The sequence below is a fragment of the Pagrus major genome, chromosome 6 (genome assembly GCF_040436345.1).
Source record: "Pagrus major chromosome 6, Pma_NU_1.0".
Classification (NCBI taxonomy): Eukaryota; Metazoa; Chordata; class Actinopteri; order Spariformes; family Sparidae; genus Pagrus; species Pagrus major.
The window spans coordinates 3,954,585-3,974,972 of record NC_133220.1 but is presented as its reverse complement, the minus strand read 5'-3'; the positions used below and the strand labels follow the sequence as shown (position 1 = coordinate 3,974,972).

Genomic DNA, 20,388 nt, shown 5'->3' with positions numbered 1-20,388 from the left:
AAGGTGTCTGAATCTATTTCAGTAGCTTTCATCTATTGACATCTATTCAATATCTTTTCCTCCGTGCTGTCGGCCTCAGACGGAGACCTGGTGCCTGCTTTAGCTCTTCCCCGGGGATTCCTCCTCTCAGCTTTTACCAGCAGCACTCTGCTCCCCGGCTATTTATTACGCACGATCAATGGGCTAAAATAACACTGGCGTCCTCGTCCACTCGACTGATAACTGTGAAGACACAAGGACATTCCTACAACTGGCCTACAGCGGGATCTAAGTATAACAGACACTGAGGGACGAAACCTTGAATCAGTTTTAAACCTTCTAACTCGTGACAACACTCACTGTACAGCCTCAATTATACCCTCAGTGATCAATTAGGATTATTGTCTTTACTCAACATACACAACAAACTTTATATATCTTCTGTAAAACTCAACCTATGGATCAACAGTGGAGACGTGGATCAGGGCCACGACTAATGATTTCTACTTCACTAAATCACTGATTCAAATGTTGCTCCATCAAATCAAAACATTTATCTTGTTTTGCTCAACGAACAAAGATATTTAGTTTAATGTCACAGAAGACAAAACTGATGGATTATGAAAACAGTTGTTGATTCATTTGCTAGTAATCAAATAATTGTTGAGCTCTGAAATGGTCTGAAGCAGCCGGAGTGATACATTTCAACTTCCGATTTGATTTAAACAAAAACACAAAATAATTATTAGCGGCGTCACGATTCGATACAATTACCGATTTAAAAATGTTTTCAGCACTGACAGCTCCACTGTTGTTTGACTTTTATGCCTTGACAGCTGTCATTTACATTTTTTATGAGGAGCGCTTGAACGCACCATGATGTCCCCGTCCGTGCACATATCCCCTCTGGTGCGAAGCGATGCAGATTTCAGAGTTGAAGCCGTGCGCCTGAATGCACCTTGAGCAGAGCAGAGATACATCTACAGCAGTAAACGACACCAGAACACGGCAGAGACGCTCAGCAGGGTCGTCGATTCTGGTTTGATTTCTATTGTTGAAATGAATGCCTCATTTCAATCACTTTGCAATTTAAAAATCAAAATCGGGACAACCCTATTAATTACGTTAATCGATCAACAAACGATTATTCAGTTAAAGGGAAAATAAATCTTGGTGTAACTGTCCGTTTCAATCTGTTGCCGCGGTCGTGAATTCAGATCCAAAAAGATGAAAACATTTCATACCTGCAGGGTGAAAGTCTGATATTCAAAGTATTATGCAAAAAACTAAGAAATATATTAATATTTATTCTGAAATATTTTTCATGAATGTCACAATAATAAATTCTTTCAAGCAAGACGGACCCTCGAGGTCTTGTTTACCAAGAAGTAAATACAGAAAAACATCTGAAGTCATGAAACATTCAACATCTGAGCTGACAAACAGTCACACACACACACACACACACACGCACACACACACACACACACACACACACACACACACACACTTTCTCATTCTATAATACAGAGCTTCAAAATATCCCTGAAAAACAGTTGGACTAAATAACTGAAAAGAAATGAAAGGTAGAAGCAAGAACTGGTCAAGAAACTGAATATTTTCCTGCCACAAACCTTTTTATATTTAAGCGGACGGATACAAGAACATGGAGGTGATGACTTAAAACAATAAGGAAGAAACAGGGAGGAGGAAACTGAAAGGAGTCCCATATGATTGAAAACGGCTTTAATCAACACTTTCATTTTAACAATAGATCACTCAGCGGGGGGGTGAACCCACAGACAAACATCACCTGACAGGTTACCTCAGCTCTACAAGGCAGTTCAGTGTCTTTCAGCTCATTGTTTTAGTTTTCCAGCCACAACTTCACTGTTTCAGTCTTGCGCTTTATGCGGCAGCAGCCAACTTAATTTTAAATATTCATATTTTTCTCAGGATTAAGTGGGAACCAAAAACCGAGTGAATACCAAGATGCAACGTTGACCACGTGGCCGGACACACGACGTCAAATGAACGTCGATGTCGCCCTCTATCTGCCGGATGTATGAACAGAAAACTGTTTGCTAACAAGCTCGTCACAAAAAGGTAAAACATAATGTCACTGTTGTGTTCACAGCTTGTTTCTGCAAGCAGCCAAAAAAAATCTGTTACTGTGGGTGTTTGAAAGGTTTTCATTTCTTTTGCATTTTCATCTCATTCTTGGCAATATTTCTGAAACCAACACTTAGAAGATGTCAATTTCTGCAAAGTGACGGAAATCAACTTTGACCATTGTGATGAATAATTTGGACGAAAAACACAAAAAAGACTCCAAATAACAAAAGATCATTTTAAAGATCTTCAGCTCCAAAACCCTCAACGCAGACTCATAATATCTCAACAGTGGACGAGTCTTCCTTGATATTAACGTTAATGCGTCTGTCTCATGCATCGTACATCAGATCGCACAGAGACTCGTGTTTGTTTCACCAAAACCTAAACCAGCCTGGTCTCTAGAAACCTGCGTGATACTGGGTGTTATGTCTCTTAAAGGTATTTAACTATAAAACTTTGATAAACGTGTGACTGATAATGGGATCATGAAGAACCTGCAGCCTGGGATTCAACCTTCTGTCAGGATCTGTTAGATAAGACTACAGCCTCCTTGAGGAGACATCGGAGAAGAGAGGAGGGATGGAAAAGAGGAGTCAGAGGGGAGATGGGAGAAAAGAAAAAACAATAAGGAAGAATAAAAATAGAGAAAAAGGAAGCGGACAGACTCGAGCAATTGAGGGAGATTGGTTGTTCTGCGTCTGCTTCTCATGAATAATGTATGTTAGTGCTTTCCCACCACATGTTATATGCTGCATTTTCACACCACTGAACTGGTTGAAGCATGAGCCACAGAAAAAATGGTAAATATTAACCAAGGCAGCTTAAAACAAAGACATCTTAATATGAAATGTTCAAACTTACAGAGGGATTTCTACTTATCTAAATCCCCCCAACCCTTATCAGAGAAAGTCTACAGTAAGTGTGAGAAAGAGACAATTCAACTCAACATATAAACCACAAGTTTTTCTGCCAATATGACAACGTTCTGGATAACTACGTTAAAAACACATCTGGCAGCAAAACACAAAAATAGCCGAGTAGTCAGATCTAAAATTAAACGCCGTCAGCATGAAGCTGTCAACGTGCTGCCTCCAAGTATGAAAGATCCCAGAAGAAATTAGCTTTTTATCCTCACATTTGAAAGTCTGATGGAACAATAAATCCTCCCAGAGTGGGATTTGTGTCGTCAAGTGAAGCCTGTTTGAATTAACTGGACTGCCTGATGCTTTGAATGGTGCCATGAAACACACAGATATTTCAGGTTTCACTTCCACTGTTAACTGCTGTGAAGTCCTGCTGTCTTTGCACATACGTTGTTAAAATGTCTCTGCGCTGGCACCCGGGAGATTCAAAAGTCAAACACAGCCAGGACACAAAAACACAGGACACTGATGTGAATAAAGTTCAGACCAAAGATTCGTGATGAGACGAGTTGAAACTTCAATGTGCCGGTCTGCACGGTTCAGATCAACGTGACTAGACGAGACAATGCTTCATCTCTATTTAAACAACTCTCTGTATTTCAGTTTTACTGATGGCTTTTCAGGCTTTTATTTTATAGTTGGATATGATGTAGTTTGAAACGCCTTAAAAGATGAATGAGCACAGTGACAGTGAGTGACTTGCTACAGTTGCATTTCTAGTGACGATGAAACGGCGAAAACAAAAAGGTGTGTGTGTCACAAAGTGTGTGTGGCTGAGCGTGCAGTGCAGAGAAAGGGTTGGGCTTAAATTTGTGGCAGCGGTGTGTTTTTTCCTGCAGTCTGCTGTTATTATCATTTTATTATTATACCTTTATTTATATATTATTCTACCTTTACTTTGTAACTTTGTGTGTGTGTGTGTGTGTGTGTGTGTACACAATACAACATTTACTATATTACTGAAGATAAAGTGCAGTGTGTGTGTGACACCTATTAACTTTGACAGTGTTGGTGTCACAGCAATGTGTGATACACCTATTGAAAATTATGCTCCCTCTGTGTGTGTGTGTGTGTGTGTGTGTGTGTGTGTGTGTGTGTGTGTGTGTGTTCACAGTGATCCAGGAGAACTAGAGTGAGAATCAGGGTCAGCCAGCGGTTACCTGTCACTGTCTGTTAGTGCAACAACTAAAAATGCACACTGGCACAGATCTAAGTCTCAATAGGTGCTCGTAATGCTACACACACACAGACACACACACACACACACACACAGACACACACACAGCATCTAAACAATATTTTATCGTTGCTAAATCCGTCCACAATTAACTGCAGAAAAAAAAAAATCAATCAATAAACCGTTGCTTTGTTTTCTGAGACACAAGCTGAATTGTTCACATATCCTTTTGCAGCGGTAGAGACATAAGAAGCCTGTACAGTGAGCAGGGAGCCGGGAGGTCTGGTAAGAGAAACCACCTCGCATTTAAAAGGTCACATATTAAATATTTAATTCCAGCAGCAACCATTTGTCCTGCTTAAATGTCTTTGAGTAAGACAAACAACCCCTGCTTCTGCCCTCACTGTAATATGCTTTCCCTCAGAGGATTCAGCTAACTGAGCTAAAGTGTAAAGGCAGCCAGAAGGGAGAGAACAAAGAGAGTCAAACTAAGGAGGCACGTAAACGACCAATCTTCACCTCCGTTCATATCAAAACACTCAAAAAAAAAATACGACTTTAATAATATCATTTAATTCCTTAAAAAAAGATTCTCAAGAACCCCTGAGTACAAAAGTTGTTTGAAAAAGGCAATATTTTAACACTCAACTGCAGTCGAGCTTGTGCACAAACTTTGCGGGGAGCACATTATAGCTTTTAGCTTAGCACCTACAATGAATATTTTGCCTCCAGAAAGGGTGTAAATAACGTCTTTTCAAATCAATGTGGGATCTCGGGGCTTCCAGAGAAATGGATTACACAAGATAAACTGCATGAGGCCATTTTGTGTTTTACAGTCCCCAACTACATCAGCTGTGGACTACGAAACCTCACCCGACTTTCCACCAGCTTGAGGGTGAACTTTTCTTTTAAAGCAGCTACTTTTCTATTTATTTAAGTGATTAAAATAGGTGATTGGGGAATGTATTTGGTGGGGACTTTGGGGGTCCTCTCTCAAGGATACATTTTTCAATTAAAAGAATTTGAGTAGGAAAAGTAAATAATAAATAAACATCAGCTAAACATTTCTACGATATAACTTACCAATGAGGTCTGACTACAATCATTATCTGGGAAAAGTGATTTAGTTAGTTTTAATGCTCTGCATATTGATTTTACATTCATTCTGCCCACAAGGCTCGAATGCTCTACCTAAACGTAGACTAGTTAATGTGTAACTGAAGCGGGACAGAAAAGGAGGCTGGCTCTGTGCCCCTCTGTGGTAACTCCGTCTCTGTTTGATGACTTCAAATCACGATCCAACAGCTGATGAAGAATATCCAGTAAAAGAAAACGCACACAGCGTTTCTAACTCACCACTTGAAGATCTCCGTCAGCGGGCAGTTTGCGGTTGTCTGCGTTGTTTTCTCCTCTTCCTCCTCCGTCATTTTGACTGTTGGCCTCCTTCTCTTTCTGCTCAAAGTACTCCAGGAAGGACGGCTTGGTCGGCTGCATCGTCTCATCTCTCCCTGCAAGACACACAATCAACATTTACTTTATGACTGCTGTCGCTGCAGGAGGATGCAGAGCTGGTTAGAAGAACTGGTTGGTTGAAGGTAAAACTTGTGGACGAGGTTATAAAAGGTTCTCTGTGTTCAAACTTTCTCTCTGAATCTTATTTTCTGTTGCAGTTTTTGTAAACATGCAAATTGCAAAAATGCAAAAATATAATTATAAGGAGAATTCAAAAGCATCAAACTCTCCCCAAAATAACTGATTTTAATAAGCCAATCAGCACAATGGGAGGAACAGCGAGATGGTTTGATCTTTCTTAATGAAAATGCAAAAAGCATTCACAACATAAAGATATCTTCCTGTGACGATGTTTGTTCAGACTTTATCACAAAGGACCAAACTGCACCGGAAAAGGATCAACAACACAACAAAATAACCAATAACATTAAGAGAAACGTTAAAAGAAGCTTAATCCTGTTTCTAGGTAATGAGTGGGAGGATTCACAGTATGTGTGAGTGTGTTAGTGTCTGTATACGTGCACGGAAAAGAAAACAGCTATTAAGACAATTAGTGTGTGAAGTTACTGAGACAACACTCGGTCCATTGGACATATTCTTCTCTGCATCTTTAATTTTGCCCTCATGAGTCCATGAATGGAGCGAATCAGTGAGTGTATCAGTGTAGTTCAGTGTGATTCACAGCTTTAATAAGCTGCTGTTGTGTTACAGAGGCTGAAGTTTCCACTCGCGCTCTCTCACGGAGCCACACTGTGATCGGCACGCTGTTTCTATTAATTCACGTTCTTGACTTTCTATTATGGTCTATTAAGTTGACCCTCACACTGCATTATGTAATAAATGTGTCCACAGCATCTTGATTGTCCAAGCTTTGTTTGAATTTGACAGTACGGTCTTCTATAGGACCCCTGGAGAGGGGAAATGTCATAACAAGAGGAAATTAGAGCTGGTTTATGGGGCGATAAAAGTAATTTATCAACAATAATCAGGTTAATTAAGTCGACTAAGGACCAAGACAGACTTTGTGCAGCAGGTTGCTTTCACATTAGATAGGTCGAAGGCACTTAACGAGGTCATATAATGCTTTCTGGGTTTTCGTGCAACTCTCATCAAAGATTGAATAGATGTGAGATGTCTCCCTCTGTAGCTAAAACAGAGCGTTCAAGACACAGTGTGAAAATGTATGCTGCAGCAATGCACCATATGAGAAAAAAAGTGTTTTTTGAAAATTAAAGTATGTAAACATTTTCTACTAGGACCCCAAATATAAGTATGAACCTGAGAATTAGCATAATATCACCTCTTTATATGTTCGTTATTGTGTGAAGTGATTAAATTCTTGTTTGTTGTCTCCCTCGAGAGTCCAGCAGAAGGTAGACGGGTTTCATTATCGAGCTCTTGGACACTTCAGCATGGCTAATGCAAAAACACATGTACTGGAATCCATCAAGATCAGTCTACAAACACACACACTACCACTTCAACCTGGTTTTATAAACAGGAATCTCCCTCACCACAAATTTCTGTCTGGCAGTTACATCGAAGATGACAAATTTAGAAATGTTGAAGCTTGGCTCTCCAGTCCCTCTGCTGAGCCACGGCTGATGAAGAGATTCACTGTTCTCGAGATGCACATTCACTGGTATCTCCGGCTAAATGCCCTAAAATGTACAACAATTCATGTGCACACATTTGGCAAGTTTATGGAGAAAACAACAGTGATGCCTGCCTGGCACAGATTCTAGTTTGTAGGCTGATGGGATGCTTATGTCACACGTCAGCCACGAGCACTTGTTAAGCTGACGGTATATAAATGTCCAGACTGCCTGAACAAATCCGATTTTTGGCACGTCCAATTTTTTTGAACAGAAATACAATAGCAAAAAACTCATGAAATGGACCTATCAGTTCTCTGACATCAGTTTGTTGTGTCTGGACTCTTAAAGATCTAAAAAGAAGAAACAACTCCGTCCGCCCACGTGCGGTCAGAAACTGTTTCATGTAACTTTAAACCTTTTTCCGAGGAAACAAAGCATCTGTTGTTGAAACCTTACGTGAGTGAGAATGTGTCAGCTTTGTGTATTCCGAGCTGGATAATGATGACTAAAGAGAAACTATCCCTACCGTCTCATCGCTCTCACTCGTGGCTCGGTTTGTTTCCACTTGAGCTAAGAATCATTTTAAAGTCTAGTAATCTCCCGACTGTAAAAAGTAATTAATGGCTGTTTATTCAACATTTCTGCTGCCAGGTGCCTCGACACCAGACTGAGCTGCCAAGAGCGTGAACTTTGGAGAAGCCATTGTTTAAGAAAACCAGTCGCAGTTTTCCCAATATGGAGTTTTTTTTTTTTCATCATAATCAGATAAAAAGAAGGTCGGAGTCATAAATTCCTCGATCTAACGTCTCTTTGATTCTAGTTTGGTATCTGGTGTTGTTGGGAAACTTGAGCAATTATCTCACCGGTCAAAGACTCTTTCCAACTGTGCTTCACATCCCTATAAACTGTGACCTGCTGTGCTTTGTTGGTTGCTATGCCAACCCCATGTGGAGGCAAGCAAGCTCGTGAGCAGTGTTTTCCTTTGCTTTATGCTTCTGCATACATACATCCTTATGATATATTTCTGTCACATGTTTTGAACTGCTGTGTTAGTGTTCTCATTACTGCGATGATTTGTATCAGTGTCACACATCTTCAAGGGGAAAAGGTTAATGGTAAGAAAAGCCCACGCAGTAACTAAAACGAGATGATCTATGGTGTAAAAACATGCACATGAACTTTCTGCATTGAAGATCTTTATAATCTCACAGTTTCTGAGTTAGGAAAGTTGCTGTTTCCATCTTTCTTTCAGCTAATCTGCCTGTTATGTAACTCGATTTAAGAAGTGTTAACCAAGCTTCTGCTCAAACAGGCTTCTTTTAAAAAACACAGCCGCAACGTGAGCAAGTGTGAGACTGGTGAGTTTTTAGATGGACTCGTGCACCACGTGAGGTATAGAAACATGACTTTCCACTTTAAATTTCATCACTGAGAACATGAAGTTGAGGATTTTTACAAACACAAGGGACACTTGATTTGTTTGACCTTACATGGTTCTGGTTTAAATATTCATAGGAACACAAGGCAAAATTTAAATAAAGCAAGTTTTTGAGAAGATAATCGAACACCTCCTGACACCAACATCCAGGTTTGATCTGAATCATTTCTCTATGAGACTCCTGCGTTTTGATCAGAGGTGAAAGTTAGTATTTATTTTTTCAGCTTTTGACTTTTCCACACAAATATCTTGACTTTCTGCTCTTAACATTTTCAAAACAGGCTTGTTACTTTAGTTATGATGCATGTGCGCTCTCTGTCTGGATTTTCTTATTTTCTCACTTTGTTGCTGCTCGGGATGCTTTACCAACCCAAAATGTGGCTATTTGACGTCCTGGGAATGAGACTCAACAATCAACTATCTTTGTGGTGCGTTCAGGAACAGCTGGGACAAATCCTACTGATTCTACCTTTAACTTTAATAGTCTTTGAATTATATTAATATGACGTGAGCTTCAGTTAGCTTTGACCACAAATGTCCTTCAGAGGGAGACTTTTTACTCTGAGTACATTTCAGAGCCTGTACTCTATTACTTTTACTGGAGTAAAGAAGTTGAATCAGTCTGTTTTTTACACAAGTATCTGAACATCTACTGGAGGAAAGAATGTGTGGTCTTTTACCACCTCTGCTTTCATAAGTGATGAAAATCAGTGGGTGACGTTACAAACTTAGACTGTTGAGTGAGGGGAAAAGGGAAGAAATGAGGAGGGATGTAGACGCAGACACTGCATGAATACTTTTATGTGACCTTTTCTCATGCTGAAAGTGAATTTGCTATTTTTTTCCTCGCAGCATTTGTTTGATCAGTAAACAGACAGAAATAAAAGATGACGGGAGCTCGACGATGCTTCAAAACTCAAGAGGTTGATTCAGATATGTGATGTACTGATTTACCAGATGAGCCGCTGCCACACCACATTCCTCTTTTTCAAATGAAATCATCAGTTTGACAGATCTCATTTAGGCATTCGTCCTTTTTCCACATTCTGACAGCAGATGGTTCAGACTGCATGATGAGCGGACGGAAACGAGTCGTTTTACTGGAAGCAACGTTAAAAATTAGAATTACCGCCCTGCATTATATGCCCCCGCAAACCAGGCAATTTGCAGTTTACATCCATGTCTGTCCAAACTCTGAGCACAAAACAAGACATTTGAGGACGTAATGTCAGGCTTTGGGACTTTTTTCACTATTTTCTAATATTTTATTGACAAAACAACTGATCAATTGAGAAAATAATTAACAGATAACCCACCAATGAAGAAAACAACAGACAAAATGCCTCTGGACACAGCCACGGCCATGACAGAGGCATTAAAATATTTAACCGCAGCTGATTAATCACAGTATTAAACTGTATCACAGACACTAAAAGGTCTGAAAAGGCTTCTTGATCAGCTGATTAGACTTTTGCCAAAAGGAGCAAACATAAATAAACAAAATATAAACCAGTAGTAAAAATGTTTCCATCATTATCGTTTGTCACCCACTGACAAGACCATTACTCTGTTCGCTCTGCTCTTCTCTCTGCTGTGCCTTTTTCCGGCCAATCAGATCAGATGTCACCTCACAGCAGTCTCATCCCTGTGGGGAGTCGACGTGGTTGTGTTTACTTCAATTAAAAAAGCCGAACTGTTTCCTTATCTCGGAGGAAGTTTCAGGCTTAAAATGAAGATGGATCCCATGCTACGAAGACATCCAGATGAGGCAGACGATTTAATGACGCAAACAAATGACGCGGTGGACATCTTCATCCTGACAAACTACAGCGTGCTGATGGCATTAGTAAACATCATTTTGTTTCCAGGCCTCGGTAGGAGGGAAATCTCCAGCGGTGTTAATGTTTTGTTCTGCAGCCTCTAAACCAGGCTGAACATAAACCACAAGTTTACAGGAAAGTAAAGCTTTTAAACAGTTTGAACTTAAAATGAATGCCGAACCAGAGTGGACTTTAGGGAGGACTCAATCTGCTCCTTCTCCAAAACAAAATTAAACTTTAATAAAGTAAAGAGACGTGAGAGCTGAGCAGGTACAGAGAGCCATTAAATCGTTTTAACTCGAGAGTAAATGAAAATACACGACTGTATTTGTATTCAGTGTGTGCAAAAAAATCCACTTGTTTGTACTTCTAGGTTATAAGAACATCTACACCTAAGACAGTGTTGTGACGGAGCAAAGCATTTACGCATTTCACGATAAGAGAACATTGTTAAGGCTCCGAGATGGAAAACTCAATTTAAATAATTCATTTATGTCATCGTGATGTTTCTACATGCATCTCAAACAACAAATGGAAAGTTTGAATCACTCTCACTTCACTGGCAGCTGCTGCTCATATAATGTTTGTGTGAGACAGTGAAAAAGAATAAAGTGCCAGAGCTGTGTCCACATTTAGGCTTTTGTTGCTGATTTGTGTGTCTGTCTCACTGCTGGAGAGAAGAAAAACAAATACATTTTGAAATAAAACCCTTAAAATATTAACATAAGTTTTACTGCTATAAATGTCTGAAGTGATATCTCATAAAACAGCAGAATACTTCTCTCATAAATAAACAAAAGAGATCATTTTTTCTTTTTGACGTAACAAATAAGAAATATGAAATAAACAGCTGCTGTCTATATCAGTGTGACATCTGTCAGACTCAGCAGGGAAATGTGATCATTATCAGAGATGTGTGACAACAACCTGAGAAAACGTTAATGACCACACAAGTTTCCAGGAGGATTGAGGAAATTTCTATCTTGTAATTTAACTCAGTTTAAAACAAAAGCGTATTGTCGTAAAAGAAGCGCTAACGTAGTAATATAAATGAATTCATAAATCAGATCTTGGCAACATCACAGCTCCCTACTTCTTCTACAATGGATCAACACGTTTTTTTTGCTTAACATCAGTAGAAATAAAGCTCCATCAAGAAGCCCCTACTTTTAGATTTACATCAAATCAGACCTTTAACGATCTGTCAAGCTATTTTTAAATCAGAGGTTTTCAAACCAGCATGGAGGGAGAAATGGGAGGTAAAAATACGGCGTGATGTGAAAAACACAGGTTTATGCCAGTGTCCTGAAGTCAGTTATTGTAGTTTGGCTGTTGGTTTTTTCTACATATCAGCACAGTCAGCAGCAGCTGGAGCAGCGACAGTGATACACAGCTACTGGAGGCAACTAAAGGTACTTAAAGCTGAGAAGCTGAACAGAATGATTTCTGATACGAAGAGCATCACAGCCTGAAACTACAAGCTACATCAAAACATTATCGTGTTTCTCATACATGGGCGGTCCGCCCAGGTATATCTGCCGACTCATTTTTGCATTTTATACTCTCATTTTCTGATCCATCCTAGAGAACGACACCATCCACGATTGATTAACGAGCTCATTAATGATCAGCCTTCGCTCTTCCCCTCCCGTCTGCTGTCAATCACATATGCTCTGCAGACACAGAGAGATGCTCTCTGGTGTTACATCCCTTCTGTAAACACACTGATTGTGGTGCAACCTCTCATATTTAACGTAGGCCTCCTTCTGTTGTTGTTTTGTACAAACTTTAAGTGCACCTGACTTTTTCCGATGTCGTTCGGTGCACATTGGTTTTGATCGTCTACATAATCAACAACAAGCTACCATCACAGGCGGCTCATCTGCTGTTACGACGGAGGCATTGCAGGTGAAACATCCTAAATGTGAGGTATTTTTATTTGGGCTACTTTATAAAAAAAACTTACAGCTGACAGTGGACAATCAAAGCAACACTTTGTAATGAAGTCAAACTCTTAAAGCGATTCTGAAGAAAGATAGTTGACTCTTGAGTCTCAGTCTCAGGTCGTCAAATATTACAGTTCCCAATCCGCTGTATCATCACCGCTAGCTGTTTGTTTTACAAAACAACTGGAAGGAAAACACAGACACAACCAGAGAATACAACCACGAAGCTTGACTCAAACTTTTAACTCATAATCAGTAAGAAATAACACTAAACAGTAATGTACTTAATCATGGTTTAATCTTTAATCAGTGGGACCCATAATAACACCACTATCCACAGGTAGCATGCTAACTAATGAGTGCAAGTGAGCTGTTCCACAAACAGAGACTGGAGGCCTTTCAATGAGAGAGGAGGAAGTGGAGGAGGTATTTAACACCCTGACAGCAGCTGAGGTATTGCAACAAGCTGCACTGCGTAATGCAAAAGGCAGGAAAGGCCTGAATCATTGTGGAAACTTTCACAGGGACATTAATAACGTAAGATTTAGAGAAAACAGTGCAGTGTTACTGGGAGTGGTCAGGAGGCAGGGCACAATGTAGGACTTTAAAAAACCCTTAAAAACTATAAAGTCAGATGATCCAAGTTTAAGATATCTGTTGAGAAAATACTAATAACCTTTGTTTACAACAAGTGTCCTATGGTGGACTTCTGAGTTTAAAATCCTGCCGGTTACATTTGTCAGTTAATAAATTTAACCCGACTGTGAATGTCTTGGAGAAGTAGTGCAGCAGACAATGACAGATGAGCGTGACTTCTATCAAGGATTCCAGTCAGTGAGGGTTCGAGGCTAATCAGTGTAAATTAAAAGGCTTTTTGTTATTCGGAACCATTAGAGAGGATCAATATCTGATCTAATATCTTATCTCAATCCTCAAGGCTCCTTCAGCATCAGATTGTGTCATTAGTTTGGGATGCGTGCACACACACACACACACGAACAACTTTGTAGAAAAGCACTCAGGCAGCACAGACATTACACAACAGACACACACACACACGCATACGCACATGCACACTGAACTGAAGGGTATCGGGGTACTAATGTAATTATGAACTCTAAATGTTCCTGTGTTAATGTGGATTGAACTGCCAGCAGTGGAGATCAATACTAACTTAATAGTAGGACATCAGACAGGAGACAGTGTGTGTGTGTGTGTGTGTGTGTGTGTGGATTTATGAGTATGTGTTTTAGAGATTGACTGGAGGACTTGTGAGTGTGCGTGTGTGTGTGCGTACATGGATGCATCTCTCCACATGCTCATGTTAAAGGAACAGTTTACTCTAAAATCAAAATATGTAGTGTTGTTTATCCATCTAGATTGTTTTGGTGTGAGTTGTTGAGTTTTGGGATATCGTCCAGAGATGTTTGCCTCTAATATAATGGAACTACATGACACTCGGCTTGAGCTGCACAAAGCTTAAAAAATAAAGAAATAAAAAAAAATAGATTGTCTTGTTTTTTCTGTGAAATCAGAGACTGTGGTTCTCCATCTTCTTTTCCCCTCTCCTCTCTGCAAACATCTTTTGTTTAGCAGCAAACATTAAATGTGTGTATTGTGCCTTTTGAGAGCTTTAACGTTAGCTGGCCTAGTAAGATGGCTTCTCGTCCATGAGTAAATGCACGCTTCGTTTTGCGCGTCATACGATATCGTTTGGTAGAAAGGAAATAGTTCCTACATGAAACGCTCACAAACGTTCTTTGGATTATCTTGAGTAACTTCGAGTGTGAGCCGGTGTTGACTCCACCACTGCAGGGTGTCCATATGCTGCCTATTCCTGTCAGTGTTCATTACTGCTACGGGGCCCCAGTGGCTTAAACATAAATCTCAATAGATGTGATGTAGGCGTTTAATAATCTGACATAAACTTCCACAGTAGCTTTGTTTTCATCAGCAAACTACAACAAGCATCAGTTGTGTGCAATACTGGAGTCACACAAGCAAATACACACACACATCCAACAAACTCACTGTGCTGTAGTGTCTCATTGGGGTTAATTCTTTGCACATAAAAACAAACACATAAAACACACCCACAGGCTGCCAGCAGAGAGTCCAACTCTTATTGAGACTCCAAAAGCGGCCAATACATCCAACGCTTACAACTCCCACACTGCAAAAAGACTCCAACAGACTGAAGCAGCACCAACACATCTCTGAACAAATGACACAGTCCAGCAGAAGGTAAAATATTCATTGTATTAAATGGGATACTGATGGAAGTTTATGAGCCACCGCATTTTAAACAGAAGTTGTTCCTCACTCAGGCCCTCAGGACCACAGCTGGTTTATCATCCGTCCCAGTAGTTACACTGATCGCTTTCACATGTCCTCCGAGGATTAAAACAGCCAATCAAAGAGGTGTCGCAAACTAGGGAACTCTTCTGATGATCACATCATATTTATTAAGTGTGAAGATTTTATCAATGAGAGACTGCGGACTGAGCAGATTAGACTATCGCTTTCTTCACGTTTACATGCTTGTACTGGCATCAACAGTTGTCATCACCTGGTTCACTTCACAGTCACCACCGCCGCCTCTCTGCTCTGCTGTTCACTGACTCGCTCCATGTGTGTTAATATGGAGGAGCTCAGCAGAGGAGAGGCCACAACACCGTGATAACAAATTACAACACAACGTTAAAAGTGCAGTTAAAAGAACAGTTAATGTCGGAGTGCATCAGTGCTGCTGTATTTTATGATTTAGCCCCGGGACATGTTTAATACCGGGTTTCAGTATCCATCCCTGGAATCAACATCAATCCAGTTTCCAGGGATATTTCAGTCACAATACACATTTTGCCTGGATATGAAAGAAATCTGAGGGAACTAACGCTGTAAATTGTGCGAGGATGCATTATTAAAATATCATCGCTACCATCAAGAATTTAATCAAACAGTTTTGGAGATTTGTGGTTAAAAACTGCTATGGAGAAATTAATGGGATATTGTTATATTTTTATCATCTAATTATTAAAAGAAAGTAATAACAGACGCAGGTTTATGTATTTCAGGACAGGAAAAGAAGAAAAAATTAGAACCGTTCCAGTAAAACAACTGCTGTGGCCATCTGCGTGTTGATTTCTGAGTTTACGAGGTGCATTCAAGTTCCCTGTGGTGAAACTGACACAGACAGACAGCAGAGGACACAAACAGCGTGTCCATTAATGAAACCAAAACACTGCAGAGACTCTCAGTGTAGTTTTAATCACGTCTGTTTTGGTACAAATATTTACCCGTCAGTGGTGGAAAGCCTTTAGAGATTTACTCGCCAAAAACATCTACCTGCATTTAGTGCAACTTTGGACCTTGAGTCACGCATAAACAGGAACAGGACGTATTGAAAGTTCAATCTCAAAATTTATGAAGCAAAATCAGATCATTCAAATAACGACTGATTTGAAACCAAGCCCTACTGAAAATCACTATTTTCCAATTTAGAAAAGGGACAACAAAACCCACTTTGGAGGTCTTCAGCTTCTGTTGTTGGTGGATGAAAACGTTAATTTCCTAGATGCACAAGATGATACGGTGAAACCAGACACACACCACGGTTGTCCACCAGTTCACCGTAAGTCAGTGAACCCTCCTCCTCAGTGTGATGGTCACACAGTGACCTCTAGTGGATAAAACAGGAACTCAACAGCTGCACTTTTTTGGAAGATTAAATGCAGATGAACAACAAGCAGCCGGTTCACAGAATCATTCTGCTCCAGAATGATGAAAAGATTTAATGTCAGAAGTGTTAAACAATAAGCACGGTCGCGATCAATAAAACACTTTGATAAACAACATTCACTTCAACTCAATGAGCTTGGTTTTCATTGGCCGCTCACCGCTCAACAACTACAGTACTCATTTAGTGAAATGTTTGATACGATCTGAGCAACTCAAAACAGTGTGGGGGTGAATCCTGGTGATTTATTAAGGATCATCTGTGAAACCAGTCCAAGTTTTTTCTAGATTTGAGGATTTCAAACACAGTTTCAGGGCCAGATGTGGTGACAATCAGCCCGTGTCCACAACAGTAACTTTGTTTGAAAATAGCGTCAGCATGTTCCTCATCAGCTGGTTCCTCGTAGGCTTTGTTCAGTAAACTGGGAGCCAGTTCTTGATCACACATGATGACCTTTATTTGTGTAACACATCTCTACACGTGTAACTCTGTAGAAGATTCTGATGTGAATGTACTTGAAAGGTCTTACTTTTCATAGTGCCGGCTTCTTCCTCATCCTCATCGTCAGAGTTGATGACCATGGTGCCCAGCCCCGACTGCATGGTTCCAGTGTCATCGTGTTCAATCATAGTCCGAGCCGTCCCGCCAAGTGAACTCGCTAACGAACCAGCAGCCCGGATGGTTCCTGAGTCGCCTGTTCCCGCCCGCACCATTGTCCCCTGGTCCACCTCGTCCTCATCCTGAAACACAGCGGCAGAGGTTAAAGAATTATTAAATACATGTCAGGTGGGCACTAATCATGAGGTGGAGCCATGTTCAAGAACACATAAATTCTCACATAAATGATTTTTTAGTTTTTGCTGTGTTGGAACCTTTTTGATTGTTTTAATTTTCTTTTCGGTTCCATTTCTTTGCGACTATTTAATAGTTCGTTGTAGTACATTTAAGACTCCTGCCTTTTTTAATTTTAATCCATTTGTATTGTAAAAGTTACTTCAGGTAAATAGACGTGGAACATAGCTTTTTGTTTTTCTGTTGATATTTTAGCGCAGATGCAGAATATTGTTCATCAGATTAAAGTGGTAGAAGAAAGTTTTCCATCAGTCTCAACTTCAGCCTTCAACCTCAGCAGATGACACTTGCCCCTTTCAACAGTTGTCTTCATATTTTATTATAATAATCGTTCCAGTCCATACCGAATTGTCATCATCGTCAGCGTCCTGCTCTCTCTGTTCTTCCTCCTCTTGTCTCTTCAATTTGATCTCCATGGCATCTGTGATCAGGGCTCTGAGGATGGAGTTGGGCTTGGCCGACTTGATGAACGAATGCTGATGTGGAGAGAGACAAAGAATGAGGGAGAAAGATTCAATTCAAGCTGCAAACACATTTTCTATTTTCCCTACTAGCAAATATCTTAAATACAGTAAAATGACAATCTTTACCGATTAAGATATTGTCTCTAGCTAAAGCTAAATGTCTGAAAATATGTACCATTATAACCAAATTAAAATTAGTGAATTCATTTTGTTTTGACTGAAATGTACCATCTTTAATGTGGACCTGTTCGCAGAGTTTCTAACCAAACCAGCTGGCAAATGCTGCATCTGCTGTCAGTTCAGGCTGAGAAGTAGAATTTCACACTGCGTTACCTGTAACAGCTGCGTGGCAGTCGCCCTATTTTCTGGGTTTTTCACCAAACACTGGCTGACAAAGTCTCTAAAGGACTCAGACCACAGATCCGGGTTCCTGAACGTTGGAGGAGGGTTGGTGGGGATCATGAAGATGGCCTGGAAGAAGAAACATAATTCAGTAAACCCAGAACGAAGGTGGGCATGCACAGAGAAACACCTAATGTAAAATAATACACTTTTCCTTCTTTCAGGCCTTCCGTCTTCATAAAACATCTGTACACACAATTACAGCAGAAACCCAAACACAAACTCTTTCACTCGTACACAAACACACTGTACAGACTCTCTCACCCTCATGGGATGTATGTCAGCGTAAGGCGGCTTCCCCTCAGCCATCTCTATAGCCGTTATTCCCAGAGACCAGATGTCCGCCACACAGTTGTAGCCGATCTCCTGTATGACCTCTGGAGCCATCCAGAACGGCGTGCCGATGACCGTGTTTCGCTTCGCCATGGTGTCCTGAAGAAGAGAGGTGGAGACAGAAAGAGACGGAGGACATATCGTTAAATCCAAACTAAACATTATAGAGACTAAAGATGTCTTACTGTGAAAAGGACAGAGAGGATGCTAATAGTTCAAGAAAGTACAGGAAGGTTTACAAAATTAAAATTGACTCAGAAACCTGATGTTATTGAAAGTAAACACCTGTTATTTTCATTAGATCATTATCTGTACTGATACTGATTGAGTATCTTGAGCCGGAGTTACAATTGTGTTGTAGTTCATTCTTATATAATCTCTTTAATCTCACTCACTGTGAGTTGTCCAGCAACTCCAAAGTCGGCCAGTTTGGCCTGGCCCTCCGTGTTCAGCAGGATGTTTCCTGCTTTGATGTCTCTGTGGATTTTTCTCATGAAGTGAAGATACTCCAGACCCTTCAGAGTGGACTGCACGATGGTAGCTATCTCCTCCTCTGTTAGCTACAACACACATACACATACACTTCAGTACACTTACACAAAAACTCCATGCTCTACACAAACTCTGTGTGTGTGTGTGTGTGTGTGTGTGTGTGTGTGTGTGTGTGTGTGTTTGAGTATTATCTTACCGTCTTGTTGCGTATTCGGATGATGTCAGACACTGATCCTGCTCCACAATACTCCATAACGATCCACAGGTCACTGTTTTTGAAGTAGCTGCCGTAGTACCGCACTACATGTGGACTGAACACACACAAAGATTAAACTCAGGATGATACAGTCGGCGTCTCAAACTGTAGAAGACTTTGTGTTCAATTCAGTTTAAAATCAAAGTTTGTTTGTGTAAGTTAACTGAAGAACATTTTCATCGAACCTTCCACCACACTGTCCTTCAAGGCAAATAAGCAAAGTGGTTTACATAAAACATAAAGGGCATTAAAGAAAAGATATTAAAAAAGCACAAGGCAATATAAAAAGACTACACAGTGCAGTCAAATATGTGAAGCAATAGTCCCAAGTTTAATTTAAATAATGCAGCGGCAAACAGAAATGTTTTAAGGTGGAGCAGAACTCCACTTTGTCTTCTCCAAAGACAGATTCACAATCTTTCAAGTCCTTCTTAAAATAATAATCAGCTGCTCATATAAACATCACATAAAATGAAGCTTCAGCGTTCAGAGTAAGTCAAACATCTTTAAAGGTGCTATTTATAAGAAAGTCCCAAAGCATCATTATTTGAGTTGGGAGACTCAACAATCAACTTTTATTACATATAGCACCTTTAAATGTCACTGTGTTTTCAGTATACAGTTTCAGTAGTTCCCCTTTGAGCAGCAGTGAAAGAGTAATAACAAGAAAAATAAAATGAATGCTAAAAACACAGAAACTTCGACCTGATTTGTCTAATTCAGACTGAAGAAGCTTCATGTTAGCTTCAGACGAACTTAAGAATGTATTTTTGAACAGAGAGGACTTGAATTTGTACCCTCTCACTTACATCCAAAGCCCATTACAGTCTTCAGCTCTCCAGTATGAAGAGGAGGAACAATAAAAGCAAGAAAAACAAACTTACAAACATTTATATTCACATAAACCATGTGCACAGGTACCTGTTACACTGCTGCATGATGGAGATTTCCTTGATGATCTCCTGCAGGTCAGACTCCACAGGAACTTGTTTGATGGCCACAATCTCCCCGGTCTCTTTATAATGAGCTTTAAACACACAGCCGTACGACCTGCAGACACACAAAGAGATTTAATTTGTTGTGTTCGATGATTGTGTCGCCTGTAAATTAACCTACAACTTAAAAAAAAAAGTCGCTGGCCATGTGGAGGGGCATCAACAGGGATGTCGTGGTGCATTCAAGTGCAACTAATATATTTTTTCTTATTTTTCTTTGATGAAATACAAAAGTCTACCTCTGTTATTACTTTATTGTTCTTTCACTGCAGCACTTTTAATAGTTAGATGCTAAAATAATTAGAATAAAACATTTTTTTAATTATTAAATAGTAAAGACGTGAGATGTG

The 20,388-nt window shown here is 40.0% G+C and overlaps 1 protein-coding gene across 1 annotated transcript in view; it reads right to left on the bottom strand.

The window, feature by feature from the left end:
• Nucleotides 1-20,388, bottom strand: part of LOC140997933 (serine/threonine-protein kinase 4-like) — a 29,693-nt gene that overhangs the window by 4,225 nt on the left and 5,080 nt on the right. The window contains exons 3-10 of the mRNA XM_073468026.1: nucleotides 19,965-20,093; nucleotides 18,984-19,098; nucleotides 18,691-18,855; nucleotides 18,227-18,394; nucleotides 17,894-18,031; nucleotides 17,441-17,572; nucleotides 16,774-16,984; nucleotides 5,551-5,702 (exon numbers count right to left, since the gene is read on the bottom strand). Coding sequence (XP_073324127.1) covers nucleotides 5,551-5,702; nucleotides 16,774-16,984; nucleotides 17,441-17,572; nucleotides 17,894-18,031; nucleotides 18,227-18,394; nucleotides 18,691-18,855; nucleotides 18,984-19,098; nucleotides 19,965-20,093 — 1,210 coding nt within the window. The remainder of the gene's footprint in view (nucleotides 1-5,550; nucleotides 5,703-16,773; nucleotides 16,985-17,440; nucleotides 17,573-17,893; nucleotides 18,032-18,226; nucleotides 18,395-18,690; nucleotides 18,856-18,983; nucleotides 19,099-19,964; nucleotides 20,094-20,388) is intronic.